General features: G+C 40.8%; 2 protein-coding genes and 1 non-coding gene across 3 annotated transcripts in view; 2 read left to right on the forward strand and 1 right to left on the reverse strand.

The window, feature by feature from the left end:
- Positions 1–3,403: 3,403 nt before the first annotated feature.
- Positions 3,404–14,153, forward strand: MTHFD2 (methylenetetrahydrofolate dehydrogenase (NADP+ dependent) 2, methenyltetrahydrofolate cyclohydrolase). The gene is made up of 8 exons (XM_090281534.1): positions 3,404–3,556; positions 5,948–6,132; positions 7,271–7,393; positions 8,374–8,526; positions 8,985–9,092; positions 10,188–10,280; positions 10,948–11,073; positions 12,523–14,153. The coding sequence occupies exons 1-8, from the start codon at positions 3,456–3,458 to the stop codon at positions 12,684–12,686; spliced, it is 1,053 nt and encodes a 350-aa protein (XP_090137660.1). The 5' UTR covers positions 3,404–3,455; the 3' UTR covers positions 12,687–14,153.
- LOC150006237 (small nucleolar RNA SNORA30/SNORA37 family) lies at positions 11,350–11,479 on the forward strand. Its single transcript, XR_016512158.1, has one exon. It is a non-coding gene; the product is annotated as a small nucleolar RNA SNORA30/SNORA37 family (small nucleolar RNA).
- Positions 14,154–14,564: 411 nt separating the features above from the next.
- Positions 14,565–26,213, reverse strand: part of SLC4A5 (solute carrier family 4 member 5) — a 78,970-nt gene continuing 67,321 nt past the window's right edge. Inside the window, exons 20-24 of the mRNA XM_090281535.1 lie at positions 23,367–23,435; positions 22,555–22,728; positions 21,251–21,400; positions 18,443–18,510; positions 14,565–16,434 (exon numbers count right to left, since the gene is read on the reverse strand). Coding sequence (XP_090137661.1) covers positions 16,269–16,434; positions 18,443–18,510; positions 21,251–21,400; positions 22,555–22,728; positions 23,367–23,435 — 627 coding nt within the window. The 3' untranslated portion in view covers positions 14,565–16,268. The remainder of the gene's footprint in view (positions 16,435–18,442; positions 18,511–21,250; positions 21,401–22,554; positions 22,729–23,366; positions 23,436–26,213) is intronic.

Here is a 26,213-nt window from a genome sequence, read left to right on the forward strand (position 1 = left end):
TAGTGGAATGAGTTGGAGTTCATAAACTCTGTGGTTCCTTCCAGAAATGGAAATCTGTTGTAGTTGAACTGCAAACTCTGTGGGTTCCACCACTGTTGCCTCCTCTGCCCAGGTGTTATCTCTCACCCATTTGTATAGTTTTAACTTATTTTGCCTGTGTGTGGTCTGGATTCCTCCTGACCAGTCTATAAAAGATCCAAGCCCACATCCAGTGGAGGGCTAGAGGCAAGACTTTCCTGTCCAGCCCACCTGGGCGTGGAACCTGCCTCGTCTTGCTGGGTGAGGGACTTCAGGCACTTGGTCCAGTCTCTCAGAATCTCAGTTCTTTCAGCTCAAATGCAGAACATGATACGTACCTCAAATGGTTGATGGGATTAAAGAAGTTAGTGGAGAGTCCAGTGCCTGGAACAGAATAAGTGCTCAATAAACGGCAGCTAATATTAAAAGCATGGACTCTGGAGCCAACCTGTCTGGGTTCAATCCCTGTCCCAACCCCTTACTAGCATTGTAAGCTTGAACACATTTCTTAAACTTCTTGTGCCTCATTTTCCCCATTTGTAAGGTGGATATGATAATAGCATTTACTTCATGGCATTATTGTGAGAATTATATAGGATTATATACACAAAGTGCTTAAAATGGTGTCTGACACATTGTAAGTATTCAATAAAACTTAACTATTGTTAAAAAATAATTAATAGAAGTTTGGTCACTCACGTGCTTTATGCTTGTGTGATTGAAGTGAATTATGAGATATGAACTATTCTGGTTGAATAAGCTCACATCATATTGGGAGAGATAAACAGGTGCACAAATAATATTAAGATATATTTCTGAGGGCTGAAATAAGAGTATTCCTATATGCTATGATAGCCCAGAGGTGTGGACAATTCATTCTGCCTATTTGTATCGTGTTGGAGCAAAAGTACTATTTTGCTAGTGTGTGGTCCTCATACTCCTTTATGTGTCAATAAACATTGAGACCACTTAGTACAGAGGCCTACAAGCAAAACTTTTAAGTCAGAAAGTCTAGGGATGTAGCCTTAAGGGATGAGTAGCAGTGGTTCTGGAGAAAAGAGAGAGGTGGGTAACCAAACACTAGACAAAAGTACAGGATGGGCTCAGTGGAGGGCAAAGCAAAGAGAGAGTAGGCAGCAGGATAGTTAGGGCCTGAGTGTCTTCACCCTACAGAATTTGCACTAAAAATTGCACCATAAAGTATTTTTGTTAAACAAATGATATTTCAATATAATACTGTGAGAGCATAGAAGCATATATGACAATATATAACCGCATTCTCATGGTTTCATTCTTGAGAGTTCACATTTTGCAAGAAGAGAATTTCCAGAATTATGTAAAGTGGTGAGAGGGTTAAGCATGTCTAGGCATGTCTGGTTTCTTTCCCTCTGTAGAACATTCTCTAACCCTATGCAGCCTTTCACATATGCTGGCTTGAGGGTTTCTTTTTCTTAGTTTATTTTCTTGTTTAACATATGTCTGCCTTATCTCCAAGCACCATTAAGGTAGAAATCTTTCTGATTTTTTTTTAAATAGTTTCAGATACACAGAAAAATTGCAGGATAAGTTCAGAGAATGCTTGTATATTCCTCACTCAATTACCCAGTTGTTAATGTGTTACATTTGCCATAAGTTTTATCAGTTTCTCTTTATGTATATACATTATTATGGATTAAACTGTGGCCCCAATTCATATATTGGAACTCCACCCCTAGTGACTGTGTTTGGAAATAGAGCCTATAAAGTTAAAATGAGGTCTTAAGAGTGGGTCCTATTCCAATCTGACTGGTGTTTTTTTAACAAGGGAAGATTAAGACACACAAAGAATGACACCACAGGTGTGCTGTCACAGAGAAAAGGCCAGCAAGAGGGCAGCAAGAGAGGCCTCAAGAGAAACCAAACCTGCCAACACTTTGATCTTGGGCTTCCAGCCTCCAGAACTGAGAGAAAATAAATTTCTGTTTTTAAGCCAGCCATTCTGTGCTATTTTGTTATGGCAGCCTTAACAAACTAATATTTATATTATATATTATATTAAATTATATTATAATTTCAGAACCATTTGGAAATAAGTTGCAGATATTATTTCTCTTCATTGCTAAAAGCAAGTACATTTGCTTCTATAACCAAAATTTGAATAGTTAAATCAGGAAATTAACACCAATACCATGCTATTAGCTGATCTACAGACCTTATTAATATTTTGTTAATTGTTCTTTAATGTCCTTTATAGCAAAAGAAAGAGAGAAGGAAGAATGAAAGAAAAAGAAAAAACTTTTGGTTCAGAAATCATACATTACATTTAATTGTCATGTCTAGACTCCTTCAACCTAGAACAGTTCCTCATTCCTTGTCTTTCAAAAAGACATTTTGACATTTTCAAAAAGTACAGGCTCTTTTTGTTTTTGTTTTTTGTAGAATGTCTCTCACTTTGAGCTTGTCTGATATTCCCTCATGAGTAGATTAAGGTCTATTACTTTATCCCAACATTTCAGAAATGGGGCTTTTCCTGGACTATTTTAACATTTCAGGCCTATCATCTCTCAAGGTATAAAGGAAAAATCAGTAACATTTTTAGGAGACTCTATGGTTTAGGAAAATCACTTCACTCAAGAGTTATGAAGTGATGTGTCCTCAATGCATCATATCTGAGGGCATACAATATGTCTGTCCCATTACTAGTGGTGTTAACTTCGATCACTTGTTTTAGGTGAAAACTGTAGGTTTCTCAACTGTAAATTTACCCTTGCTATTAATAAGTATTTTATGGAAGAGACACTTTGAGACTATGCAAATAGGGCAAGCAGATAAAATATAAGAAGGCCAATTTAATTTAAATTTCAGATAACACTTTTTCTAGAGTAAAAAGTATCTAAAATTAAAATTTAAGTGGGTGTCTAGTATTTTTTGAGCAAAAAAGATATACTTTATTCTTATTTTTTAACTTTATTTTCTCAAATACAGTTTACATTCGTTATTTTGTATTAGTTTCAAGTGCATCTTGTATTTGCAGAACCTGAGAACCCTTTATATGAATATCTTATTCCGAATCCAACTTCACCCAATTGTTTTGATATCCATTGACGATTCTGAATCAATGGCTTGCTAAAATAGTTATTTTCTAACTCCATCATTCTACATTTATTAGTTGGCATTTTATCTATCTTTTCATCCACTTTTTATAGTGACTGGTTCAAGCAAGGAATGAACAAAACAGTCGGGAGTGGCGGGGCTGAACAACCAGAGGCATCTGGCAAGGGTTTGCCTTCATCAGACAATCATCTCGCTCCGGGCTCCTCTTTCTCCAATCACAAGTAAGGCTTTACTGGACAGGGACCAATAGGTGCCAGCGGGAGGCGGGATCTGACACGCGCTAGCGGTATAATCGCGCTGGCCCCGCCGGCGCTTCCTTCTGGGCACTGACACTCGTGCGGGCTATGGCTGCATCTTCACTCGTGTCTGCGTTTGCCAGCCGGCTGCTCCGGCCCTCACAGAACTGCCGCTTCCGGCGTCGTCCCCTCCACTTCTCGGCAGTTCGGTAAGAGTCGGGAGCTGGGGCAGCGCCAAAAGCCGAGGGGAACCGAGCGCAGGGGGCCGCCTGGGCTCCAGAGGAACTCCAAGGGACTTCCTCACCATCACCGCCCCGGGCGGTGGCGGGGTGTGGCGGGGCGACGTGGCAGCAGAACGCGACAGCAGCCAGAGACCTGTGTGCTCGCTCGGCGAGGTGGGTTGTTTTCGGAGGGAGCCGATGCCCCCCAGGCTCAGGGCATCGCCCTTTCCCGGGGCCAGTGCTGGGTTCTGGGGCGCCTCGATTTACGGCAACATACGGAAGTTACCAGCCAGAACCTGCCGGCTGCGCTTGGCTGTAATGCGAGATCCGTCTTGGGGAAAGCGGAGGAGACGCTTTGGCGAGCGCGGGGGAAGATTCAGAATGAGCAGCTTTAAGCGACCTTACTTTCTCAGGACCTTAGCGGCGGAGGGGGTTGGTGCAGTCTGATGAAATTCCTGAGCCGCCTTGCTCCCGGGGTGCCCCCACTTACCCCCTCAGTCAGGCGGTGAGCGTGGCTCGCGCCGCCCCTTTCCCTCCCAAGAGAGAATGTGCTGTGGTCACCAGGGCTTTGAATGCCGCCCACCCAGAGCTGGTCAGTGCCAGGCAGAGTCAACTGAGGTGATAAATACCGGGGAGGAGGAGAAGGGAAGCTCTGTTTGCGTTCCATAGGTAAGTTATAGGTTTTTCCTGATTTTTCTGGACCTCAAACTCTCACTCTTAAATCTAGATTGAAGAGTCTTCTGGGGGGAGAGGGAGGCTGTGATGTTTCCCCCTAAATCTGAGTGCACACACTCTCCCTTCCATCTTTAGAGCCTTCGCATTGCCAGAGACTTACGCCTTGTAACAGCAGCCCTGTTTTATCTGGGTAAAAGTATTTGCTTTGCTATAAAATTATATCTTCTTAACATTTCACAAGATGCAAATACAGATTAATATAAGGTTTAGATATAAAATTACTGTATTGCATCTAAGACATTTGAAATTTAAAGTAGTTATTTAATCATAATGCAGATAAAAAGCATTGAAGGCTTAAAATTTAAAATTTTATTTTAATTAGCAGGCCTTGAGAATTAATCATATCTGACCATACAAGGCATTCAGTACCTTGATGTTATTCTTGAGAATTAAATATGTGCTATAAGGGGCACATATTTCAAACAATTTTATTTCATTGGTCTTGAGGTTGGAGCATTCCTCATGACCCTGAGGACACAAATCTAACGGGAAAGACTTGTTTTCAGTGGCATCTTTTTGCTTAAGGAAAGATGCTTATCCTACTTTAAGTAATGGGAACTTACTGTAAGGGCTTGTGTGGAAATAAGAAAATCAGGAATCTTCCTTATTGGAACCCAGGAAGAGCTGTTTAACCATTTCTTATTGTGAAGAAATAGCCTTTCAAAGATATGAATGTGGTTTTGGTAACTGGAGGTTTCTCTAGATCCTGAGTTTCCTCATCATCCCACTCCCAACAGCAGTTTTCCCTCCAACTGACTGCTATTCTCTTGGTCATGTGACTGGATGCTAACAACACAGGCAAAACACAAACTCCGGACAGATGGTATATTAGCATATAGGAAATACTGGTTAGCCTCATAGTGGTGAAAGGGTCAAATATACAATGCAAATTAAAACTCTGTGTGTGTGTGTGTATGTATGTTTATTTGGCCTATCAATTGTGAATGATCAGGAGGCAGGATGCTGTGGCATTAAGAGCCTAGACCCTGGATTCAGAGAGGTATGAGGCCCAGCTTTGCCAAGTACTGACTGCCAGTTACTTAAATTTTTGAGCCTCAGATTAATGATAGTAACTGTTTCAATCAATGTTATTGTCCTAAACATGTAGCTGGATACAGATTTCCCACTTTGAACTTGTTCTTCAGATTTCATTTGCTCCTCAGATTAGGCACCATGTATTTTAATCTAAACTTTAAGTTTAGGGTACTTTTTCCCAATGCTATTAAGACATAATTGACGTACACCACTCTATGAGTTTAAGGTGTACCACGTGATGGTTTGATTTCCCTATATTGTGAAGTGAATGCCACAGCAGGTTTAGTTAATATCCATCATGTCATACAGATACAATGGAAAGAAAAAAAACTTTTCTCTTTGTGATGAGAACTCGTAAGATCTACTCTCTTAACAACTTTCCTGTCTATCATACAGCAGTGTTAACTATAGTCATCATGCTGTGCATTATATTCCTGGTACTTATTTATCTTAAACTGAAAATTTGTACCTTTTGACCACTTTCCTCCAATTCCTCCTCCTCCCACCCCTCAAAATTTTGGGTATTTAATAACACTTTTTTTTGTAGTCTGATCTTTTTACAAAAATTCAAGCTAGTGTTTGGTTTTGTGATTCTGTTGGCTTCTGCAGAAATGAAGCTGTTGTCATTTCTGGAAGGAAGCTTGCCCAGCAGATCAAGCAGGAAGTGCGGCAGGAGGTGGAAGAGTGGGTGGCATCGGGTAACAAACGGCCACGCCTGAGTGTGGTTCTGGTTGGCGAGAATCCTGCGAGTCATTCCTATGTCCTCAACAAAACCAGGGCCGCTGCAGACGTGGGTATGTGTCCCTCTCAGATCCCAACTGTGTTCAAACTGAGGCTTCTCTGAGGCAAACTCCACTGTAATTTATTTTTCTTTTTTTTCTGACTAGAAACCCAAGCAGAGGAGGCTAACATGATTAAACTATAGCCAAAACTGTCAGAAAGAGATCAGGGTGTATCTATTGGGGAGGCTTATAGACTAGGACAGAAGGAATATAGTTTATCTTATCTTTGTTTGTTAGTTTTAACATTGGACGGGTGGCCTTTAACACAGTTTATGTCTACTTGATCGATGACGGGAGTACTGAAGTGCTTGAGCACTTGTGGTTTAAGGCAACAGGGTGGTCAGAGGAAGATTGAGGAGACCTCAGCAATGTAGCCTAGGACATAGTATAGAGTTGAAGGAAATGACTGACTCTGACTTCTGGGAAATAGCTTTTGATTTCTTCACCAGTTGGTGAACCCCATTAAATTCTGCAGTTTAGAAGTGGCTGGAATTTTGAATGTAGAAAGCATAGGTCTGGGTGATGGGAGATTTGTGTCCTAGGTCTCACTATACCACTGGCTTTGTGTGTGGGTAGACCAGAGGTGAGTGGGCTCATCCAGGGGTCAGTAGTCTGAGCTGGTGCTCTGCCCTTCTGAAGGCCTGTCAAAGTACCAGTGTGGCTGGGCAGTGTCACTGGACTGTGAGCCCTGGGTGTACTCTTATCCATTTTCTTTTTTCAATTGGTGTACTTTATTTTTTATTACTCAAGATTGAGACGTCCTCCCCTTTTCATTGGAAAACCTTTAGAGCTTCTAGAAAATAGCAAGTCGTGGCTTTCTAAGACATTTTGAAGTGCCTTGGAAAAACAGGGACTTTGGAACAACAAGATTGGCTTTGTCACTAGCTGGCTTATTTCAATTTCACTGTGTCTCAGTCTCCTGTCTGTAAAATGTTAATGAGGATTACATAGAATAATATATAGAAAACATCAAGCCAGCATTCTCTAGTACATGTATGTGTGAAGTTACTGTTTTAGGTTCCTTTTCAGCTGATTCAAGCTTTTCAGCTACCAGGGTGAAAAAAACCTCAGTGGTAGAAGACTGTGGCAGGCAATATAGCATTGCTCTTGAAATGCCTCAATATTTTTTAACTTTGAAATTTTCTTACAGGAATCAACAGTGAGACGATTCTGAAACCAGCTTCAATTTCAGAGGAAGAACTGTTGAATTTAATCAACAAACTAAATAATGATGATAATGTAGATGGCCTCCTTGTTCAGCTGCCTCTTCCAGGTGAGTTTTGGACTCCATCATTTAAAATGATTTCTGAGGAGTAGACAGGCTTGGTTACTTTTTACAGCTGGCTGCTTGTGTGAATTTGACTCAAAGGAGACGTAAGCTCGAGTGAATATTTTTTTTGATATGGGGCAGTCCTACTCAGTGAGGGGAAGCAGAGTTTGCCACCCTAAAATATGCCTCTTGGGATATTGATTATTTTAAGCTGGTTATTTTCAAGAAACAAAAGACTTGGGGAGGACCTTTGACCTTCCCCCTAACTGCCTAAAAGAATTTAGATAGAGGACCTGCTCCAGGAAGGAAGATAGCATCACAGATAACTACAGTATGAACTAGGAATGATAGATGGGGAGGAATCTAGCAAGCCCCTTGGTCAAAGTCTTCTCTGTATCCTATTGTTAAAGATGGCCCAGAAAACATTTATTTGTGAAATATTTGCTTTTCCATTTATCTCTATATGAATTACCTTTCTGCCCTTTACAGTCCCCAACCACACACCCCTGTCTCCTTAGCTCAAGATGGCATATAAGCCTTAACTGCCCAATCTGTCCTGGGTTTCATATTCTTATGGAACCCCCATATATACATACGTAATAAATTTGGACATTTTCTCTTGTTAATCTGTCTCATGTTAATTTGATTATTAGTCCAGCCAGAAGACTTTAAAAAGGTAGGAGGAAAAATAATTTTAACCTCCCCCACATCAGAATACCACTTACTCCTTGATTTGGCATTGAGATCTTGATACCAAGAATAGTGCATGGAAGCAGTTGTACAGAGTATATTGGTTTTGATACTGGCATTTAGCTTTGTTCGATGTGTTCATTCTGTGCAGATGGAAGAAGTAGATCATGGAGTCAAGTAGAAGCAAGTTGTAGAAGGGGAAGATATTTGCACAAGAAACCCAATAAGCTGGCGTTCAGCAGTACTAACTATGCAACAGTGACTTAAAGCCATTGCTCTGCTTTCTTTTTCAGACCACATAGATGAGAGAAAGATATGCAATGCTGTTTCTCCAGACAAGGATGTTGATGGCTTTCATGTAATTAACGTGGGGCGAATGTGTTTGGACCAGTATTCCATGTTACCGGCTACCCCATGGGGTGTGTGGGAAATAATTAAGCGAACTGGTAGGCATATCCCACAGTTGTATGTCTGTGTTAGTATTATAAAAGCAGTACTTGCAAATGGTGAAAGAGTGAAAACTCCCACCCATGACCTCAAATCCTATTCCCCAGAGTCTTTCTCTTTTAGTAGTTACCTACAACTGTTTTTGCATTTAATCCAGAGGGCTCAATGAAAGAAACAAACTTTAATAGTGGTGCTAGTGCACATTCATGTAACATTTTCTAGTTTACAAAAAGTTTTCTTTAAACTTCACTATATGTAGAAGTGATAGTGCTAATTGATTGATGAGGCAATAAGCTTAGACTTCCCTCATTATAACAATTAGATTTATGTCCTAGGGCATCTGCCTTTTCCTTTGGTGTCCTAAGACAGTTTGGCATTGCTTTTAATGCAGTTGTGTGTGTGTATATCTCCCCCCCCCTCTCTCTATATATAATATATTGTCTTTTTATTTTAATAGGCATTCCAACCCTTGGGAAGAATGTGGTTGTAGCTGGAAGGTCAAAAAACGTTGGAATGCCCATTGCAATGTTACTACACACAGATGGGGCACATGAACGTCCTGGAGGTAAGCGAACTGCCTTTAGAGGAGTGTCTTCTCCCTCAGGTGAGAACCTTCAGAGGCTGTCTTGTGGATGTTTGGAAGTGTTAACTTTGTTAAACTTCCAAGGAAGCATTGGATTTGTGTTTGCATTTGTTGTAATTTTATTAACAGATATTTGAAGTGTAATCTTTGTAGGAGAAGCTTTACTCAGTGTCACCTGAAAATTTATTTATATTCATTTATTATGGAACTAGTTCAGAAATGGATATGCCTCATAAATGAATTTGAGTTTTGAGTATAAGCATGGTTGTAGGCAATTAAAGATTTTTAGTTATGGCTTTCATTGTTGGAGCTAAGAAATAATTCTTATTCAAAGTTAGTATCCTGTTCTATGTCATTTGGTAGAAAAAAAATCTTAGACCATTGCAAAGGATTAAATTACAGTATTCCCTCACTTATCACAGGTATTATGTTCTAGACCCCCCTGTGAAGTAGGAACCTTACATTTATTCTACACTCTTAAACCTATGTAACTTTAACAACATATGTATACAGTACCACAAAATCCCTCAATATAGCGAAAAATCCATTATAAATAATTAAATATAATATTTTAAAAAATCCCACAGTACAGTGAGGCTGCGATAAGTGAACCGCAGTATAGAGGGACTACTGTGATGTGTCATTATATCAAATTTTGTTAATTTCCTTGAGCAAAAGCCTCAAATCAGAGTTATGTGATTATCATAATATGACCCTACATGATTATATTGGAAATAAGGTTAAAACAAAATATTTCCTGATATCTTTTAGCACACTTAAAAAAAAAAACAAACTGGAGTAATTCTAGTGGTATTTTATGTAGAAAGTTAAAATCCTTTAATACATCTAGTTATATATGATTCCAAAGAGTAGACCTAGGGCTAACAGGTAAAAATTACAAGAAATCGAGTATTAATTTTTTAAACAATGACAATTGGCTGTCCAGAAAATATGGCACATGAATTAAATCTTAATTTTTTCAGAGATGTTGAATTTCTACAATGATTTGCCTAGTTGATACCTAGTCCCATCCAAGGTTTGATTCAGAAATCACGACATTTAATTTTTAACTCATAGGTGATGCCACTGTTACAATATCTCATCGATACACTCCCAAAGAGCAGCTGAAGAAACATACAAATATTGCAGATATTGTGATCTCTGCTGCAGGTAAGAACACCAGGGAGGGGATGTAGGGGCATCAGAAGACAGACCTCTCCTCTTAGAGTTTGCCTGCCTCACTGCCATCCCATTCCTTATTACCTACCCCAGGACAGTGATTTTCCACCACTGGGCTGCAAGAAGTTTTAAAACATGCAATACCTGACTATTACTCAGGGGCACTGACCTCTTTTCCCTTAGTTCGTCAAATTAAAAAATGACAACAGCCGACATAACAGTAGCCATCCAGTGTGAATGAATCAAAATTATACCTATTTTTTTCTGTCAGGTCGGCAAAAAATAGAATTTTTTTTTTTTTGTATGCTCCAGAATTTCAATAATTAGTTTATGTGTGCCATGAGGTAAAAATTGTTGAAAAATCACTGCCCTAGGATGACACTATGAGTTGTGTACAAAGGTGAGGAAAAAGTTGTGGTTGCCATAGTGGTTTCTGTGATTTCATTATAGACTTGATGGATGAATGTTATTTCTATAGCCTCAAAATATTTCTGTTTACTATATGAAGTTTAAGTGTTTCCTTGCTTAATGGTTCTTGTAGATTTTTTATAAAACAAACTAATTCTTCCAGGTCTCTTGAAATTGAAATTACATAAGTCTCTGACAGGTTGAATCTTCTTTTCAGTACTAAAGTGATCATTCCTGTCTCCATTTCCAGGCATTCCAAATTTGATCACAGCAGATATGATCAAGGAAGGAGCAGCTGTCATTGATGTGGGAATAAATAGAGTTCAGGATCCTGTCACTGCTAAACCCAAGTTGGTTGGAGATGTGGATTTTGAAGGTAAATAGTATAATTTTTAAAAAACATAAAATCAATAAATATTACCTTTAGTGGACATTTAGGACTAACTGATCATTTACTTTACCTTTTAAACTTGTGTTACCCTGGTAATACCATTTAAAATGCTTTCCATCAACTTGGGTTGGTGAACACATAATGCAATACACAGATGATATATTACAGAGTTGTATACCTGAAACCTATGTAATTTCATTAGCCAATGTCACCCCAATAAATTCAATAAAAAAAAAAAAAAATATATATATATATATATATATAGCACTTTCACAGGTCCTCCCCCAAGCAGTAGGGCCGGGATTTGGTAGCTGGTGCTGAAAGAAAACCCTTGAGTGCATCCTTGCCCTGGGACTTGTGCCAGTGGCAGCTGTCACTCAATGGCACAGACAAAAATAAATAAATTTTAAAGAAATACTGGAAAGAGTCATTGCTTACGCATGTGTCTAAAAAGATTTTCTAGCCTATAGTTGTAAAGATCATTTTTTTTTTCTGTGAAATGGAGAAAAAATGCTTTCCATAGGAATTAAAAAAAGAAATCTTTTTAAAAATATATAGACATTCTAGAATTATTTCAGGTGTTTATATCATAAAATAATGGAGAATGGGTATAAACTTTTTAGGGAATTGTTTTTCTCTAGGGTTATTTCATGATTAAAACAACATCAGGGCTTTTTAACAAGTCTGAAAATTTAATGAAATGATTTTCCTAAACCATTGAGTCTCCTAAAAAGTGTTACAGATTTTTCATTTTCACATTGAGAAGAGAGATCCCAGATGTAGAATGTTAAAACAATCCAGGAAAAAGCCATGTTCTTGAAAATTTGGAATTTGCTAGTAGATAACTCCTTTCAGTTCTTAAGGTATTATGTTTATCTGAATTTTATGTTGGTAATCTTATTTCTAGCTTTTTCTTTCTATTAAAGTAGTCAGAACCAAACCTAGGTATCTAAGTATTTTCGCTTTAAAATTGGGTTTAAAAAAATCTTACTTCTTTCCAGAAAATTATTTTGCTTGGTACTTTGGGCAAACAGTATAAATAAATATAGTAGGTAAGTAGAGTAAAATTAAGAAAATGTTGTAGGTAGGTCTTAATTGAGGTAATGCTTATTATTATTATTATAGGTACACCTTCCACACAGTTAACCTGCTGAGATGCTTCTTTTTTGAAATGAAGGAAAGTTTGGCAGATAGATTACAGGTTATTTATGTATAAATATTCATCAAAGAAGTCTGCTTATGTGCATGTTATTTTGTTAGTGTATTCAGAAGTCTTTACTCTTGAGTAATTTGATATGTTTTTTTATGAGTTTGAGGCTTATGAAGGTGCTTATGAATATTTTTGCTTTTTCTTTGAGTGCTTCTTCCATGATATGTTAAAATACAATTCCTTTGTCATAATTAAAGCAGTCTGCCTCTCCTCTTTCTATATAGGAGTCCGGAAGAAAGCCGGTTACATCACTCCAGTCCCTGGAGGTGTTGGTCCCATGACAGTGGCAATGCTAATGAAAAATACCATTATTGCTGCAAAAAAGGTTCTGAGACTTGGAGAACAGGAAGTATTGAAGTCTAAAGAGCTTGGAGTTGCAACTAATTAACTATTGTGTGTGTCTTCTGTGTCATGAATAGTACTCTAAGCTAGTTCAAGAGGCAAAATAGGCCAATAGAAATGCAGTATATTTTATTTATTCTACTGACATGGTTTTCAATGGTGCTTTGTATTTATTGAAAGTTTAAATTAAATGGTGGGTGTTTGCACACAGAAGTCTTCAGTACTTTACCAGGGAGCGCCCATTATCATGCTGGGTCATGTGGTCTAGCCACAAGAGAAGCCATTAACCTGGTGATTACTGTGGGGGACATTGTCACTTTGAGAATGGCTGCTTAACTTGGTCAGACCACTTGAGTTACAATATGCCTTTTCTAGCACTGCATTTCCCAAGTGCTGTTCCAACAAAAGTTGGTACTCTAGGTTCCAAACCTTTTAAGTTCAACTGGTCAAACCAAAGGAAAAATATTGCTAGAGAAAATTAGGAAGAAGGTAAGAAGAAAGAAATGATAGTAATTGAGTAGAAAAAATTCTCCCTAATTTTATACATATTGACTGATAACCAGAATAAAAGCTATAAGTTAATAGTATCCTGTCATTTTATAGCTTAGTCATTGGGAACATGTCTATAGTTATTTCATGTGCTCTTAGCCCTTGTTTTATGTGTGTTACCATTGATGACGTCTCCCCATTTTAGTTTTCTGGGATCCAAAGACTTATTTTATAAATAACTCATGTGTATTGTCCTATTTGGTTTTTCCTGTATTCTTAAACTTCATTGTTAAGTTTTTGTACTGTTGGGGTTGTCTGTGTGGTCTTTTTGGTAGATCTCAAAACCTATTTTTGAAAAACAAAACTTGGACTTAATGATCATTAGGGCAGCTTGTATAAGTATACAACATACTTTTCCACCAAAGAATTGTCAGCAGCTGCCTGCTTTTCTCGGATTCACCTATTTATTGGCTTTCCTCGATAGGTTTTTGAGAGCTTGAGTTAATATTGTATTTAATCAGATTTTCTGATTAAGCAGTTTTGTCTGTTTGTTTGTTTTAATAAAACACTTCTGACTGGTATGAAATGAGTTTCTGAAATACTGTATCTTCCTTCCTCTGTATCATCTTAGTTGTGACCTAACCATAGTTAATTCTTCTCATTGAATACAATTGATCTGGCTATTTCTATATCTGGTAATACCCACACCTATGTCTTAAACAAGTTGGTTTAAAGAGTTGTGGAGAAACCAGCCTAGTCCATTTAGTCTTACATCACAACAGCTTGTGCTAAGCCAGGAGCTTAATCTATAAGCTTCATTAAGTGGTTAGTCTTGTTCAGGGTATTTTCTAAACCATGCATGCAATTTACATACTGTTTGATTTACAAAGAACCTGATGTGCTTCCCAAGTTTGTTCTCTTTCTCTCTCTTTCTTTCTCTCTTTCTCTCTCTCTCCATATATATGTACATATATATATACACACACGTGTGTGTGTGTAAAAATTTTTTAAATTTTGTGTGCTTGTTTGATGTGACAGATTGGAAGGTATTGGCTGTGCACATTTCCAGGCTATCCCTGTTTTCTCCCCACCAGGACTGGGTATTTTGGCTTTCATGCAGGCAGAAGCAGCTCTTGTTCCAGGCAACTTGAGGCAGACAAAGAAAGGAGAACAATGAGGAATTGACCTATTCCCTCCTGTCCCTCTGCCAGCTGACTTTATTCTTTTGATAATTTTCTGGAGATGAAAGAAGATGATAACTTGCTGGAGATTTTCTGTAAGTGAGATGTAGCTGGTGTCCATAAGCCAAGCCTGCTGACTTAACCTAAATGATTAAAAATGGAGCAAGATGAGCAGACAGGATTATATTTTATTGAATTGTAGTTACAAGTAGAAAAAAGTGCTGACCTGCACAGAGAAGTAACAATATGTCAACCTGTTAAAAGCTGTCAGAATTTAAATGTTTATGTATATACAAAATATAAATGACATATAAGGTGAAAATTACAGTGATCAATTTACAACAAAAATATTTATCTTTGTAGTTTTTTAGTTTGTTTGATTAATCAAGCACATTTACTGCTAAATCTGCAACACTTCTACAATTTAATTTGGACAAAGTGCCTTTGAAAATCAGCCAAGTCTTGAAAGTGAAATGTTAAGGGTAGATTGTTAGCTCTCCCAGGATTGGTACAGATGAAGATAAAGAATTTATACTTAAGCTCAGGTGATGGTTCTGGATTTGTGAGTAGGTAAGTAATTCTGCTGCTATCAGAAGTGGTAGAGGTTTAGGACTTTACCTCTTGGCAGTATTCCTTGGAAGGGAGCTCTGAGATTTAATTTAATAAACAAGAGCTTTCTATGGACCAGTACTAAGCTTTGAGAATTACAGACATTTAACTGTTCTGGTACTCAAGATGTTAGTGATCTAGTGTCATTTGTCTTTAAAATAAATAGGAAGAAATAAAGAAAAAGCACCAGTATTTGTCATCTTGAGTAAATGTAGTAACTAATTAAAGTGATTAACTCAAGATTCAAATTCTTAGTTGTTTTTTGTCAGATGCATTGTGGCTGTTAGGCACATAGTAGTTGCTAAATAAACATGGTTGAAGTTTGTTAAACATAGATTGAAGATAAAGACTGATCTTGTTTTATAAGGAAAGGGCTTGCTTCATTAATAACAGGTTTTAATCTACCCAACTTGCTTTTAATCATTCCTTTAAAATAGTAGTCTAATGTTACAAAGTTATAATCTTCCAAAATTTGAAATCAGCTCTGTATAACATGCAGTGTTCATGTGAATGGGAGTTTGACTTTGGGAATCAGGCCATTGCAAACTTGCAGGAAGGACCTACCTACATGCCCAGAAATTTGATTCTGGGCATGAAAAACCAGTGATACTAATTCAAAGGATCATTTTGTTGATTTAACGCAGTTTGAGATTTTACTCTAGTAAGAACTATTTTTAAAACATTTATCTACTCAAACATGTTCATTCTTTCTTTAACAGACTTTGGAACTGGCTTTTCAAACTGGAAAAGCACCAGTCATAGTTCTGTGCTGGAGCAAGGCCTATATATAATGCAGATGGTTCAAACTGTTCATACGATCCTTAGCAAATGAACAAGATGGAAAGAAAAGAGAAGACCTTTAAGCATTTCTTAATATGCAAAATTACAAGACAGGTTTTTCAACCTTGTTCTGTTGAAATACAAGTATTTTAATTGTTCTTTCAAAAAACAGCTAGACACTTAAAAATCTAATCTTTAAAAAAATTCTCAACTGGTAATTTATTTTAAATAAAAACGGACTATTGCCCCTTTACCTTAACTATGGTTTTGGGAGGTAAGCATTTTTTTCATTTCAAAAGAAAGGTTATTTCTATGCTGGACTACATTTTAAAATAAGGTGTATAACATATTGCTTTATTTATTTCATAACTGCAAAGGGAAGGGGGAAGAGTTTTGCACCTAAGTAGTACTTTACATTGACAGATCTCCATTTTTCTATCAAGCGGAATAATTACTCTGTTTGGTAAATAAGGGAACAGGCTCCGAGAAATTCAGTGCTGTGGCCCAGACCCTCACAATAAAGACTAGACCACGCCCTCCCTCTGTGCCTGGTCTGAGGGTGCCGTGTCCTAGAGGGTGGTCTCGCTATCGGCTTCTCTTCCATACATGTCCATGTCTGTAAAGTCACAGTCTGACTCCATCTCTATCTTCACTTGTGGCACCATGAACACTGGGCTCTGTGAGTAGTTGAAAGCAGGTGAAGCTGGACAGGAAATTTTGAAGTGCAAGGTGATGCTGAATGAGAAAAAGGAGGGAAACATGATTTATCTAGTGTTTGGTGTTTTTCATGCTATCCCCCAGAGCAGGGCTCTAAATGCAGATAGGTCTGTCTTTGCTTATGAAATCTTAACACATCATGGGAACTAGCAATATCCTTTCTGCTTGGTCTTCGGCTGTAGTCATTCCTGGTTTTGCCCCGTTTCAACCTATTCTTCACATTGCTGCCAAAGTGAACTTCCTGGATCACAAATCTGCCTGTGGTTTTCCTGCATAAGTTTTTCCATGGTTTCCCACTGCTCAAAACATAGTATCCAAGCTCCTTAGTGCGGTAAGTGCTGTGCTCATGTGTCTGTTTGCTGGCAGTGTGACTGCTCCATCCATCCCTGTGTTCTTTGCCCTGAGTGTGTGTGTGTTTCCAAATGATATTTCTGGCCTGTTTTCATGGCCTGAAATGCCCATTTCTCTCTCTTCACCCTCTCCACCTAGTGGTCTCCTGTTTGTCATTTCTATGTGCTCCAGATAAGGCAAATCATCCCTTAAACCACTGTTCTTTCTCTTATGTGTGCTCCATTGTTCTTGACACAAGGTTCTGGGTGGATGTCATCATTCACATGCCTGTCTTTCTGTATTCCCAAGGACTAAACATCCTGCCAGGGAGATCATGATGCTAACCTTTGTTAAATTAGATCATGTTGCTGAGCCTTTTTCTTCACTGAAATGGAATCCTGCTACTTAGTGGTCTCTGCTTCCATCTGCTTTCACAGATTTGGTAAAACACCAGTGTAGCTGGGAGATGCCACTGCCAGTTACCAAACTTGCTACTTCTCTGACCTTGTCCCATGCTTTATATCATTTAACAAAGTTTTTGAGATGCCCTATCTTAGTCCAAATTCTCTCTCCACTGTCTGAAATTGGTGCAATTAGAGATTTAATTTAGTGTAGGCTATTTTAAAATGAAAATAAATGAGGATAGACAGGCTGCTTTTTCTCTTAACACATTTATATATGAAGGTCAGTGACTGAGGGTGTCCGAGCCTTAGCTGGGGAGGTGGCATGAGAAGGCAGGCAGAGATGTAACTCGGACATTGACGCTCCTGGGCTAGAGCAGCCTTGGGCCCACTGCTTCGGAGGCTCGTATTGTTGATAAGTTTCTTCTCATCCTGGTACATGATAACAGCTCTGACTTATAACTCAGAAGATCTGTACATATTTCCTGAAATCTCTTAAGAGAGTGCTATGTAAGTTGAAGTTTATCTGCCTCTGGACTTTGGATAGCCTGTGCCTTTGCTGTTTGACCCAGTACGGAGTGATTTCTGCCCAGTTTAGGACACAGTGTAAGAGGACTGCCCCTACCATCTTCCCTCGTAATAACTGAGGCCACCTTTCTTGCCTCTGACTTGCTTTTTCATTTTGAGCCCACCTGGTTTTCAACCGTCAAGTAGTCCCACTTTCTTTACAGGCGGCTTCCCATTTAGAACAGGTAGGAATCACACTACTGGCAGGGGACTCTTGGAAACCACGTCTTGAATCCTTTCTGGACTGTTATTATCTCCACCTAGCCTTTGATATTTAGTTAACTTTCCTTGATACCTTTTCTGACCTGTGGTTTGGTAATTAACCATGCTGTTATTTTATTCCACAGAGCATTAGATTACCTGATGTTTTGACCCTTAAGATCTTGTTCCTTTATCCTGGCTTTCAACTATACTTAAGTCATATCTATTTTTCCTCTACATTGTTTTCTATTTTTCAGTATTTACTTTTACTTTGCATTTTACCTAATATAATAATTTCCTTTTCTAAGGTTGAATTCCTTTTTGTGTTGTCATTATGTTTTTATGTCAGTAAGAGGACAAATTCGTTACTAGACACCAAATAATCAGGCATATCAGCCTGTCTGTCCACGGTGGACCACAAAGGCCTTTTACTGAGACACTGGCTAGTCTGGGAGGTCCTCGTCCCTCAACCTTCCCGCTGTTATTTAGTTACCTAACACCCAAGAAGTATACTTTATGGCTGTTACCTGTGATCAAGTTCTGAGTCACTGAAGGAAGAATCAGAATGAGTAACTCCAACTGGAAGATCTTTTTCCTGGCAGGAAAATTTAAATGTCAGATGTGGAGCAGGTTTGAGGACTACACTGGAGGATATCCTCTTTTTCCAATGCTTCCCTCACCCATTTTTTCTCGTTTCTATTCTCCAGCCCCATGGCCAACATGACACAAGAGAAATACAGGGCCCTCACAAGGACAAGTGATTTACTTATTCCTTCACCTGGAAGGCTCAGCCAGGTTAGGTGGGTGGGAGGTGTGGAGAGGGCCAGGGAAGAGTGAGAAAGGGTCATAGAATTATGCAAATAGGAAGGAGAGAAGAGAAATTAGAAACTCGAAGAGGTATCTCTGATGGAGAGTGATGGGAGGCCCTTCAAGGGCCCCTGAGGGGCCTGACAGGATCCCTAATCTGGGTCTTTTGAGGCAAGTGGTGACTATCTTAGGGTCAACAGGGTCTGGACTCAGGCTGAGATCTCAGGCTGTGTTGTCTCCATGACAAGACTGTCTACCCATAGGGAGCTGAGGTTGGGAGTGGGGAAAGGCAGCAACAGAATCCCCCAGGATCTCCATAGGCAACACCTCATCCATCCCAGGCAGCCTCCTTTTCAGCAGGTGAAAGATGCTTGTGATTTGTACAAAATCACAGCACAGCTACTGGGACCTTCTAAGTCTTAAGTGATAACCCAAATGCAATCTACCCATTTCTCTAAAGGACAACTCAGCTTGGATTTGAGCTCTCAATCATCTCAACAGTCACTGGGAAACAGGGGACAGCGGGTCATGTTCAGATCAGTGTGGTCTGAAACAATGCAAGAGAGGGCCAGGTGGTGCCACAGGCATCTGGGAGCACCAGAAGAAAAGAAGGAATGAGAGGTTTTGCCTAAAGTGAAGGTGGATCACAAGTTGGTTTGAGGTTTTCATTTGGTTGGAGTCCCAATTCTCATGGCCCAGATTTGTTTGAGCTCTGCCTAGCACAGTGGTCCTTTAGCAGCTAAGACCATTAGATCCCCTGAATTAAAGATGAAAATTCCTTGAGGAAGAGGGGGAAGGTTAGTAGTGAGAAAGGGAGAGACACCATGTGTTTTACTTACTGGCAATGCAGTGGATACCATTTTGGGGATCTGTTTGGACACTTTCCATGGGAATCTTTATAACTGAGGGAGGAGGGAACTGGGGCTGGAGAGAAATAGTGGGAAAAGCTGATGAACACCACCAATAAAAGAGCTTTGGCTTTCTTGCCAATATGGAAAATACATACATCCACAGTGTTCAGACTACCATCTTCACATCCAGACTAAACAGAAAGAGGGTGCTGCCAATACTCTTGAGCCCATGGAGGGGGCATTGCATGGTAGTTTGTTGTCCTGGTCAGGATAGGACTCCTGGGAACATTGCTCAGAACAGTTTCAACTGTCATGGTAACCAGTCACTTGGGAGTGAACCTCACATTATAGCTGTGTTAGGAAATGTATAAAATAAATTTGTGTAAATTGAACCCCATTTTTTCATTGAATATATCATACAATCCAGAGATATTTTTTTCCCCAACTCTGGAATAAGTTGCAGGCACGTGGAAGCCACTCAAATATTTACTGAACGAATCAATGAAAGAATAAGTATTTGTCTTTAAAAGGCACTTAGACTCTTGGTTTCTTTGTTCTCAGAACCTATCTTTGCAAATCATCTAAACTAAACCATCAATGAAAAACATTGAATGATGGGCCTCTTCCTTTCCTGGAAGAGGATAATAATTAAGGACCGGGTGAGTTTGGGTTTCTCACTATCATCAGAAAATTGGTTTAATGACCACCAGTGAGTCAGCAAGCATTCGCCCAAAACAGTTTTGCTTTGCAGAAGGCAACATCACTGGGAGAACAATTCAAGGGTGATGTAGGGATGTGGTTTTAAGTCTTAATTGGGAGAATGGGAGCCAGGCACAGTATTAGAAGATATCATGGGCAGCTTAGTGTATTGGAAATGATGAGATTCAAAATCAGGAATGGTTTTCTTAATTCCCTCTAAGACATTGAGCTGTATGTCCATCTTGGGTGAATCACTTCCCTTTTGGGGGACAGTTTCATCATGTGTAATGAACACTTGAACTAGACAATCTTGCTCCCTAACATTTTGTGACTTAACTATAAGTTCTGGACTGGCTTTTTGCCTATTGACTCCCTGAGTTTTTGGGGATTGGGGTGAGGAGGAAACATGGGAAAAGGGAGTAGTCAGGGCAACCAAGTGGTTTCAGGCATCTGGGGAATTAGCCACCCTCCTTTCACTGAGGACACGTCCATCTTCCCCAGCCTTTCTCCCTGATACCCTAGGGGCAGGACCAAGTAAACCTTGTCCCCAGTCCTACCATCTGCTCAGGAGCTCAGTATGCTAGTGAGCTCCCCTGAAACCCCTCCCCTGAGCCTGCTCCATTCTTTGGAGGTCAGTCTTTATAACCTCCATGATGGAGCCAGGCTCGGCCCTGTTCCCTCAAGGGACTGCACTGCTGTTGATAATGGCCCCAGGAGCCCATAGGAATGGGTAATAGTGGGCTTGGCCAACCAACATTTCCCTGCGTGGGGTGCTCTTTTACTCTGGCCCACCCTGCGGACAGTCACGCAAACAGATAAGATCTCAGCACCCCAGACCAAGGTAAGCAGAAGCCTCAACTTATCCTGGACTGGATCTCTGCAGGCCACCCGAGAAGCCACCCCACCACTGGCCCCAGCAGCAGTGGAGGGAGGGTCTCTTGGTCTCCCACTTTGGCCCAGGCCTCACATCCTCCCCACCTTCTCATCACTGTCCTCATGGGCCCCTTTTCTTGTCTTTTTCGTCTTATCTGTCTCCTTTTTCTCTGGGAGGATATTGTCAATCCAGGCCAGATCGTGTTGGGAGAAGATGAGGTCCAGCAGCCTTCGGACGATGATGAGGCCCAGGATCTGCAGTGAGAGTTCAGAGAAAACCTTAGGCTCAAGTTCCCAAACCTGGGCACAGTTTTTTCTCCCTCAGCTATGTTCAATGACTTTTTCTTTGGAGCCATCTCAAAGCTCCCACAAACCATTATTCACTTCCTGCTCACCTTGGATCCTGTCTGGTTTTCCTCAGTTGAGTGACAATGCCTACCGGTGACCCACAGAGACAGAGCCTGCGATGGCTGAGGTGGGGAGCCAGGTGGAGACCATAGGTGGAGAACTACAGTTATTCTTTAAATCAGTGCTCCTCAAAGTTGGCCTTGCTTCAAATCACCTGTCAGGCTGTTAATACAATGCACACACTGCTGGGTGCTGAGGACCCTAACGAGAAGCCCGGGTCAAAAATCACAGAGAGCCCTCCCAGGAGGGCACATTTCAAACCCTACCTCAGTGTCCTCACTTTGACCCCAATTCCAGGCCTGCCGGTTTTGGGGCCCCTCAGGGCTTTCCCTGAGTGTTAGTTCACTGGCTCCAGGACCCCCAGCTGGGGCCTGGGGCCTCTTCCCTCTGGTAGGGTTATTTAGGAGCCAGGAGCAATATGTTTTTGGCTTTTCTTTCTACTTTTTATTTCAGAATACTTTTAAACTTATATAATAAAATTTGCTAGAATAGTCACAGAACACTCATGTACTTTCCCCAAATATCATGTTAATGACATGGGACTTTGGAGTTCTTGATCTCTGATTCTAGTTCTTCCCAGCCCCTAACCCCAACCCTGATGTATCTTTTCAGATTCACTTAGTTTGAATGGTGAAAGGGTTTGTATTGAGTTTCAAGATGTGGGGACCTTAGTTTCCTTGTATTTGCCTAGTGTCTCCATCCTGCCCCAGAGTGGAGGATGTTGGGTGGCTTTTGCATTCTTGCTGAGCTCTGTCATCTGGCTGGGTGGAGGTGGGAGTGTGACTTGCCACTGCCGGGTCACATACCTTCTTCCCCTTCCCTCCTTGCCACTTCCCCCATCCTGTCCCATCCCGTCGGGCCTGGACTAACAACCGCAGTCTTGTTCTGTGCATGGCTGATGAGAAAGGCCATTTGGGAGGAGAAAGTGAGGGTGGACCTCCCCATGGACGCCCACCCAGGCCAAATTCATGCAATGGGAGGGGAAGCTGGCCCCACCATACCATGACTGGGAAGATGATGGCAGCCACTGTGGACTTGAGGATCCAGAGCACTGCCAGGCAGAGTATCTGCACCAGGGTGAAGAGGTGGATCCGGCGCAGTGGCACGTGCCGCAGGAAGGCATGGTCGGGCTGGTGCTTGGCTGGCATCAGGAAGAGCTTGCAGCGCTCCCAGAACTGGGGAGGACAGCACAAGGCTCAGCCAGCAGTGGGGACCTGGGTGGCCCTGCTGGGGACTTGAGATGTGGGGGAAGGGTTGGTGCAGTGGGGCCTCTAGAGAGGAGCACCTGGTCAGGCGTTAAGGACACACAGAAAGAGAACTGCAGGTATAGGGCGACATACAGCAGGAGATCTTTCCAAAGGGAGCTTGGCCCTGGGTGAGGGCTACAGCCCTGGAGCTGGTGGCAAGTGAGCACTGTCCACAATCAAAATGCAACTTAATTGAAACACCAATAACCGAAAACATCCTGGTGTTTCATGGTGTATAAAGAACGAAATAAAATGTTTTCTTCTGTCAGAGGTGCCTTAGAGAAGTCAGGGATGGAGTGAAATGCTCCTTGGATCCAGCCCGATCTGAGTTTTGAATTCTGAGCCTCAGTTTCCTCATCTATAAAATTGGTAACAGAGGACCTACGTGTACAGATTTAATTATATAACACCTCTAAGGTGCCTGGCATAGTTATTTTACTTGGCAAGTGGTAAATGGTCATCTTGTTATTACTATTATTGTTTCATTGAACTGGGAAAGTGAACACTTGGGGTCTTGGTGACCTGGACCCAGTCTTGGAGTGCTGACCCCATAGGGAGGGACTTACCTGAATGCCATTCAGGGAGGCCATGCCCATGTAGAGGAAGACTCCGTACAGCACTGGCATGGGAATGTACTGAAATGAGAGAGGAAGTAGAGCTTTGGACAGAACCCCTGCCCGTGGCAAGCTGGTGGCTGCCCTGTTCTGTATGAGAATGTCTGCCCAAGTTACAAAGGCAGCCTGGCCTGCGCTGACTCTCCCGAAGTGGTGAAGGAGCTGGATGTTTGGAGGAACTAAGCGTCGGGGACAGGTCTGGAGGCAGTGGGAAGGGAGATGGTCTCTGGGGCTCTTCTGCCACCTTCTCTACCTAGGGTAGCCAGGCCAGCGTACAGCTGCTTGCCCAGCCTGTTCCCCTGCTTCAGGCCCTGCAGAAGCCATGTGGTGTGAAGACATAGCTTCTGGAATATGGGAAAGCTCCATAGAAAGCCCCCTGCTTCTTCCTGCCTGTCCCTTCCCACCTCCATTCCCGGCTGAGGGTCCCCGAAGCTGTGTTGCTCAGCTTGTAGGGAGCTAGGTACCTTTAGTGAGCTGACCTATAAATACATCAGTAGGGAGCACCTGCTGATGAACAAAACTTATGCATCACGCATGATCATATAAAAATAAAGAAGAAACAAAACAGAATGTATATGCCACCTACCACTAATCTCCAGTGGTTTGGTGGGTATCTTTCCTTACCATGCTCACAGGTAGATAGTTCAAAAACAGGATCATATTCTTGATATGCTCTACAATCATCATTATGACTCTCTAGAAGCCTTTTTGAGGTATTTCTCCACTGTCTGTATAAGCTGGGGTTCTACTTCTCTTTCTCTTTCTCTTTCTCTTTCTCTTTCTCTTTCTCTTTCTCTGCACCTGCGGCTTGCCATGATGAACCAAGTTGCTCTGCCTCACTCCCAGGGTTGTCGTATTGGAACACGTGGGAGAACCAAAGTACTGTGCCCATTAGACACCATTTCAGAATGCCAATAAATTTAACCAAACAGCCATCATCTCTTTTAACATAAATTGGGCTGTGTTCACTTTTAAACATGAAAGCATGGTTGGACCCATGTGCTGTAAGTCTCAGTCTAATACATTGGAACTGAAGGAAAGGAAATATGGGGCTATGGCATCATTCCATGTGTACATGCTTAATGAGGTTGTTGCCTAATCACAAAACAAGGTAAACATGTAAGTGAACAACACTGTCCTAATCATTCTCAAAGTGGGACCAATTGAGAGAGAAATAAAATCTTAAATAAAGGACAGCTATAGTCTGTAATAGCACAAATGTAAGATGGCTTATAACTTCCCTTTGCTCTAATGAGTGTTGAAAACTGCATCAAACTGGAGAACTGAGCTAAGTCTTCGATAATTGTGGTTACTAGTGACTGATTATCAAGCGTAGGAGATTGTCTCCAGTCCTGTTATTTGCAGGCTCAGGCAACTTTGCCAGCAAATCCCAGAGGACTGTGACATCATGTTCTCACTCATGATGGGTCGGTCTGTGATCTAGAATTCTAGATTAACTGGCAAATATCTTCCTTGGATCTCCAGGGAAAGACCCTTTTCCAGTACTTATGACACAGTAAAGTGGCAAAAAGGTGCTTCTAAGTGCCAGCTTTATACCACCTGTTAAAGCACTCAACAATAATCACAGTCCCAAACATAAGGACATCATGGCCTTCCTATAGAATTTAAGACTGGGGGGTGGGGCAGTGGGGAGCAATGGGGGGAAAGTTGGGACAAGTGTAATAGAACTGCAATAAAAAAAATTAAAAAGAAAAGAATTTGAAGTTGAGATCATGAGAACAACATGGGGTTCAGAAGGGGAGCTTTAGACATACATGGTCAGGGGTTCCTCTGAGGCAGAATGTAGAAATCCACAGTTCTAAGGAGCTGTGGCAAAGTGCAAGCCAAAGCAAACAAAACAAAACTTCAGAGTTTGGGATGGACTGGGAAACTGACTGTGTAAGTCATGTAAGCTGCTCATCAGACACATGCATGCTTCATCCCCCAGTGCCCTCATTTGGCAAGATAACGAATGATTTGCAAATTGGCAGTAGAAGGACTGAAGATAACTACCGGTCCTCTAAAAATAAGCATCACTGTATCTAAGTCATTACAATCATCCCCTGAGAGGGAGGGAAGGTGGGAGAAAGGGAGAGAGGGTGGGAGAGAAAGAGAGAGAGATTGAGATTTCATTCCTTGCTACTCCATGTATGGTCTTTGGTCCAGCATCACTGGCATCACCTGTGATCCCATTAAAAATGCAGAATTTTGGATCCCTTCTAGACATTCTGAATCAGTATCTTCTGTTAACAACATTCCAGGTGACTTTTTTTAGACATTAAAATTTGAGAAGCCCTAGAACAGAACTCTACTGGAGACATTGGTACAAAGACAGATATAATTAATAACTGATATAGAAACTTTAAAGGAAACACTAGCAACTGGATCCAGTTAGCACCCTCTAAAATTTGTAGCATCAGGGGGCAAGAATTAAAGATTTCAACTAAAGAATGGTCTTGTGTAGACAGCTCTCCAGACTAAATTCTCTATGATCCTGGTACTCAGCTATGCCTAATCTGGAAGACATAGGCAAATGTACAGTTGCAAAAAGTTAAACAAGCTTTAAAAAAAACTTTTTTAAAAGATTTTATTTATTTATTTTCAGAGAGAGGAAGGGAGGTAGAAAGAGGGAGAAAGAAACATCAATGTGTGAAAGAAACATCAGTGGGACCTGACCCACAACCCAGGCATATGCTCTAACTGGGAATCGTTCACAGGCCAGCGCTCAATCCTGAGCCACACCAGCCAGGAGTAAACAAGCTTTATAGATATATTTCTTGATCAAAAATAACTGCAGGG

The sequence above is a fragment of the Furipterus horrens genome, unplaced genomic scaffold, assembly GCF_987537825.1.
Source record: "Furipterus horrens unplaced genomic scaffold, mFurHor1.1.pri manual_scaffold_6, whole genome shotgun sequence".
NCBI classification, from domain to species: domain Eukaryota; kingdom Metazoa; phylum Chordata; class Mammalia; order Chiroptera; family Furipteridae; genus Furipterus; species Furipterus horrens.

Bases quoted from the DNA above. Each gene is read 5' to 3' on its own strand.
- MTHFD2 (XM_090281534.1), top strand. From the start codon at position 3,456: ATGGCTGCATCTTCACTCGTGTCTGCGTTTGCCAGCCGGCTGCTCCGG. The intron at 9,093-10,187 runs GTAAGCGAACTG...TTTAACTCATAG, and splicing joins GGCACATGAACGTCCTGGAG to GTGATGCCACTGTTACAATA. The intron at 11,074-12,522 runs GTAAATAGTATA...CTTTCTATATAG, and splicing joins TGGAGATGTGGATTTTGAAG to GAGTCCGGAAGAAAGCCGGT.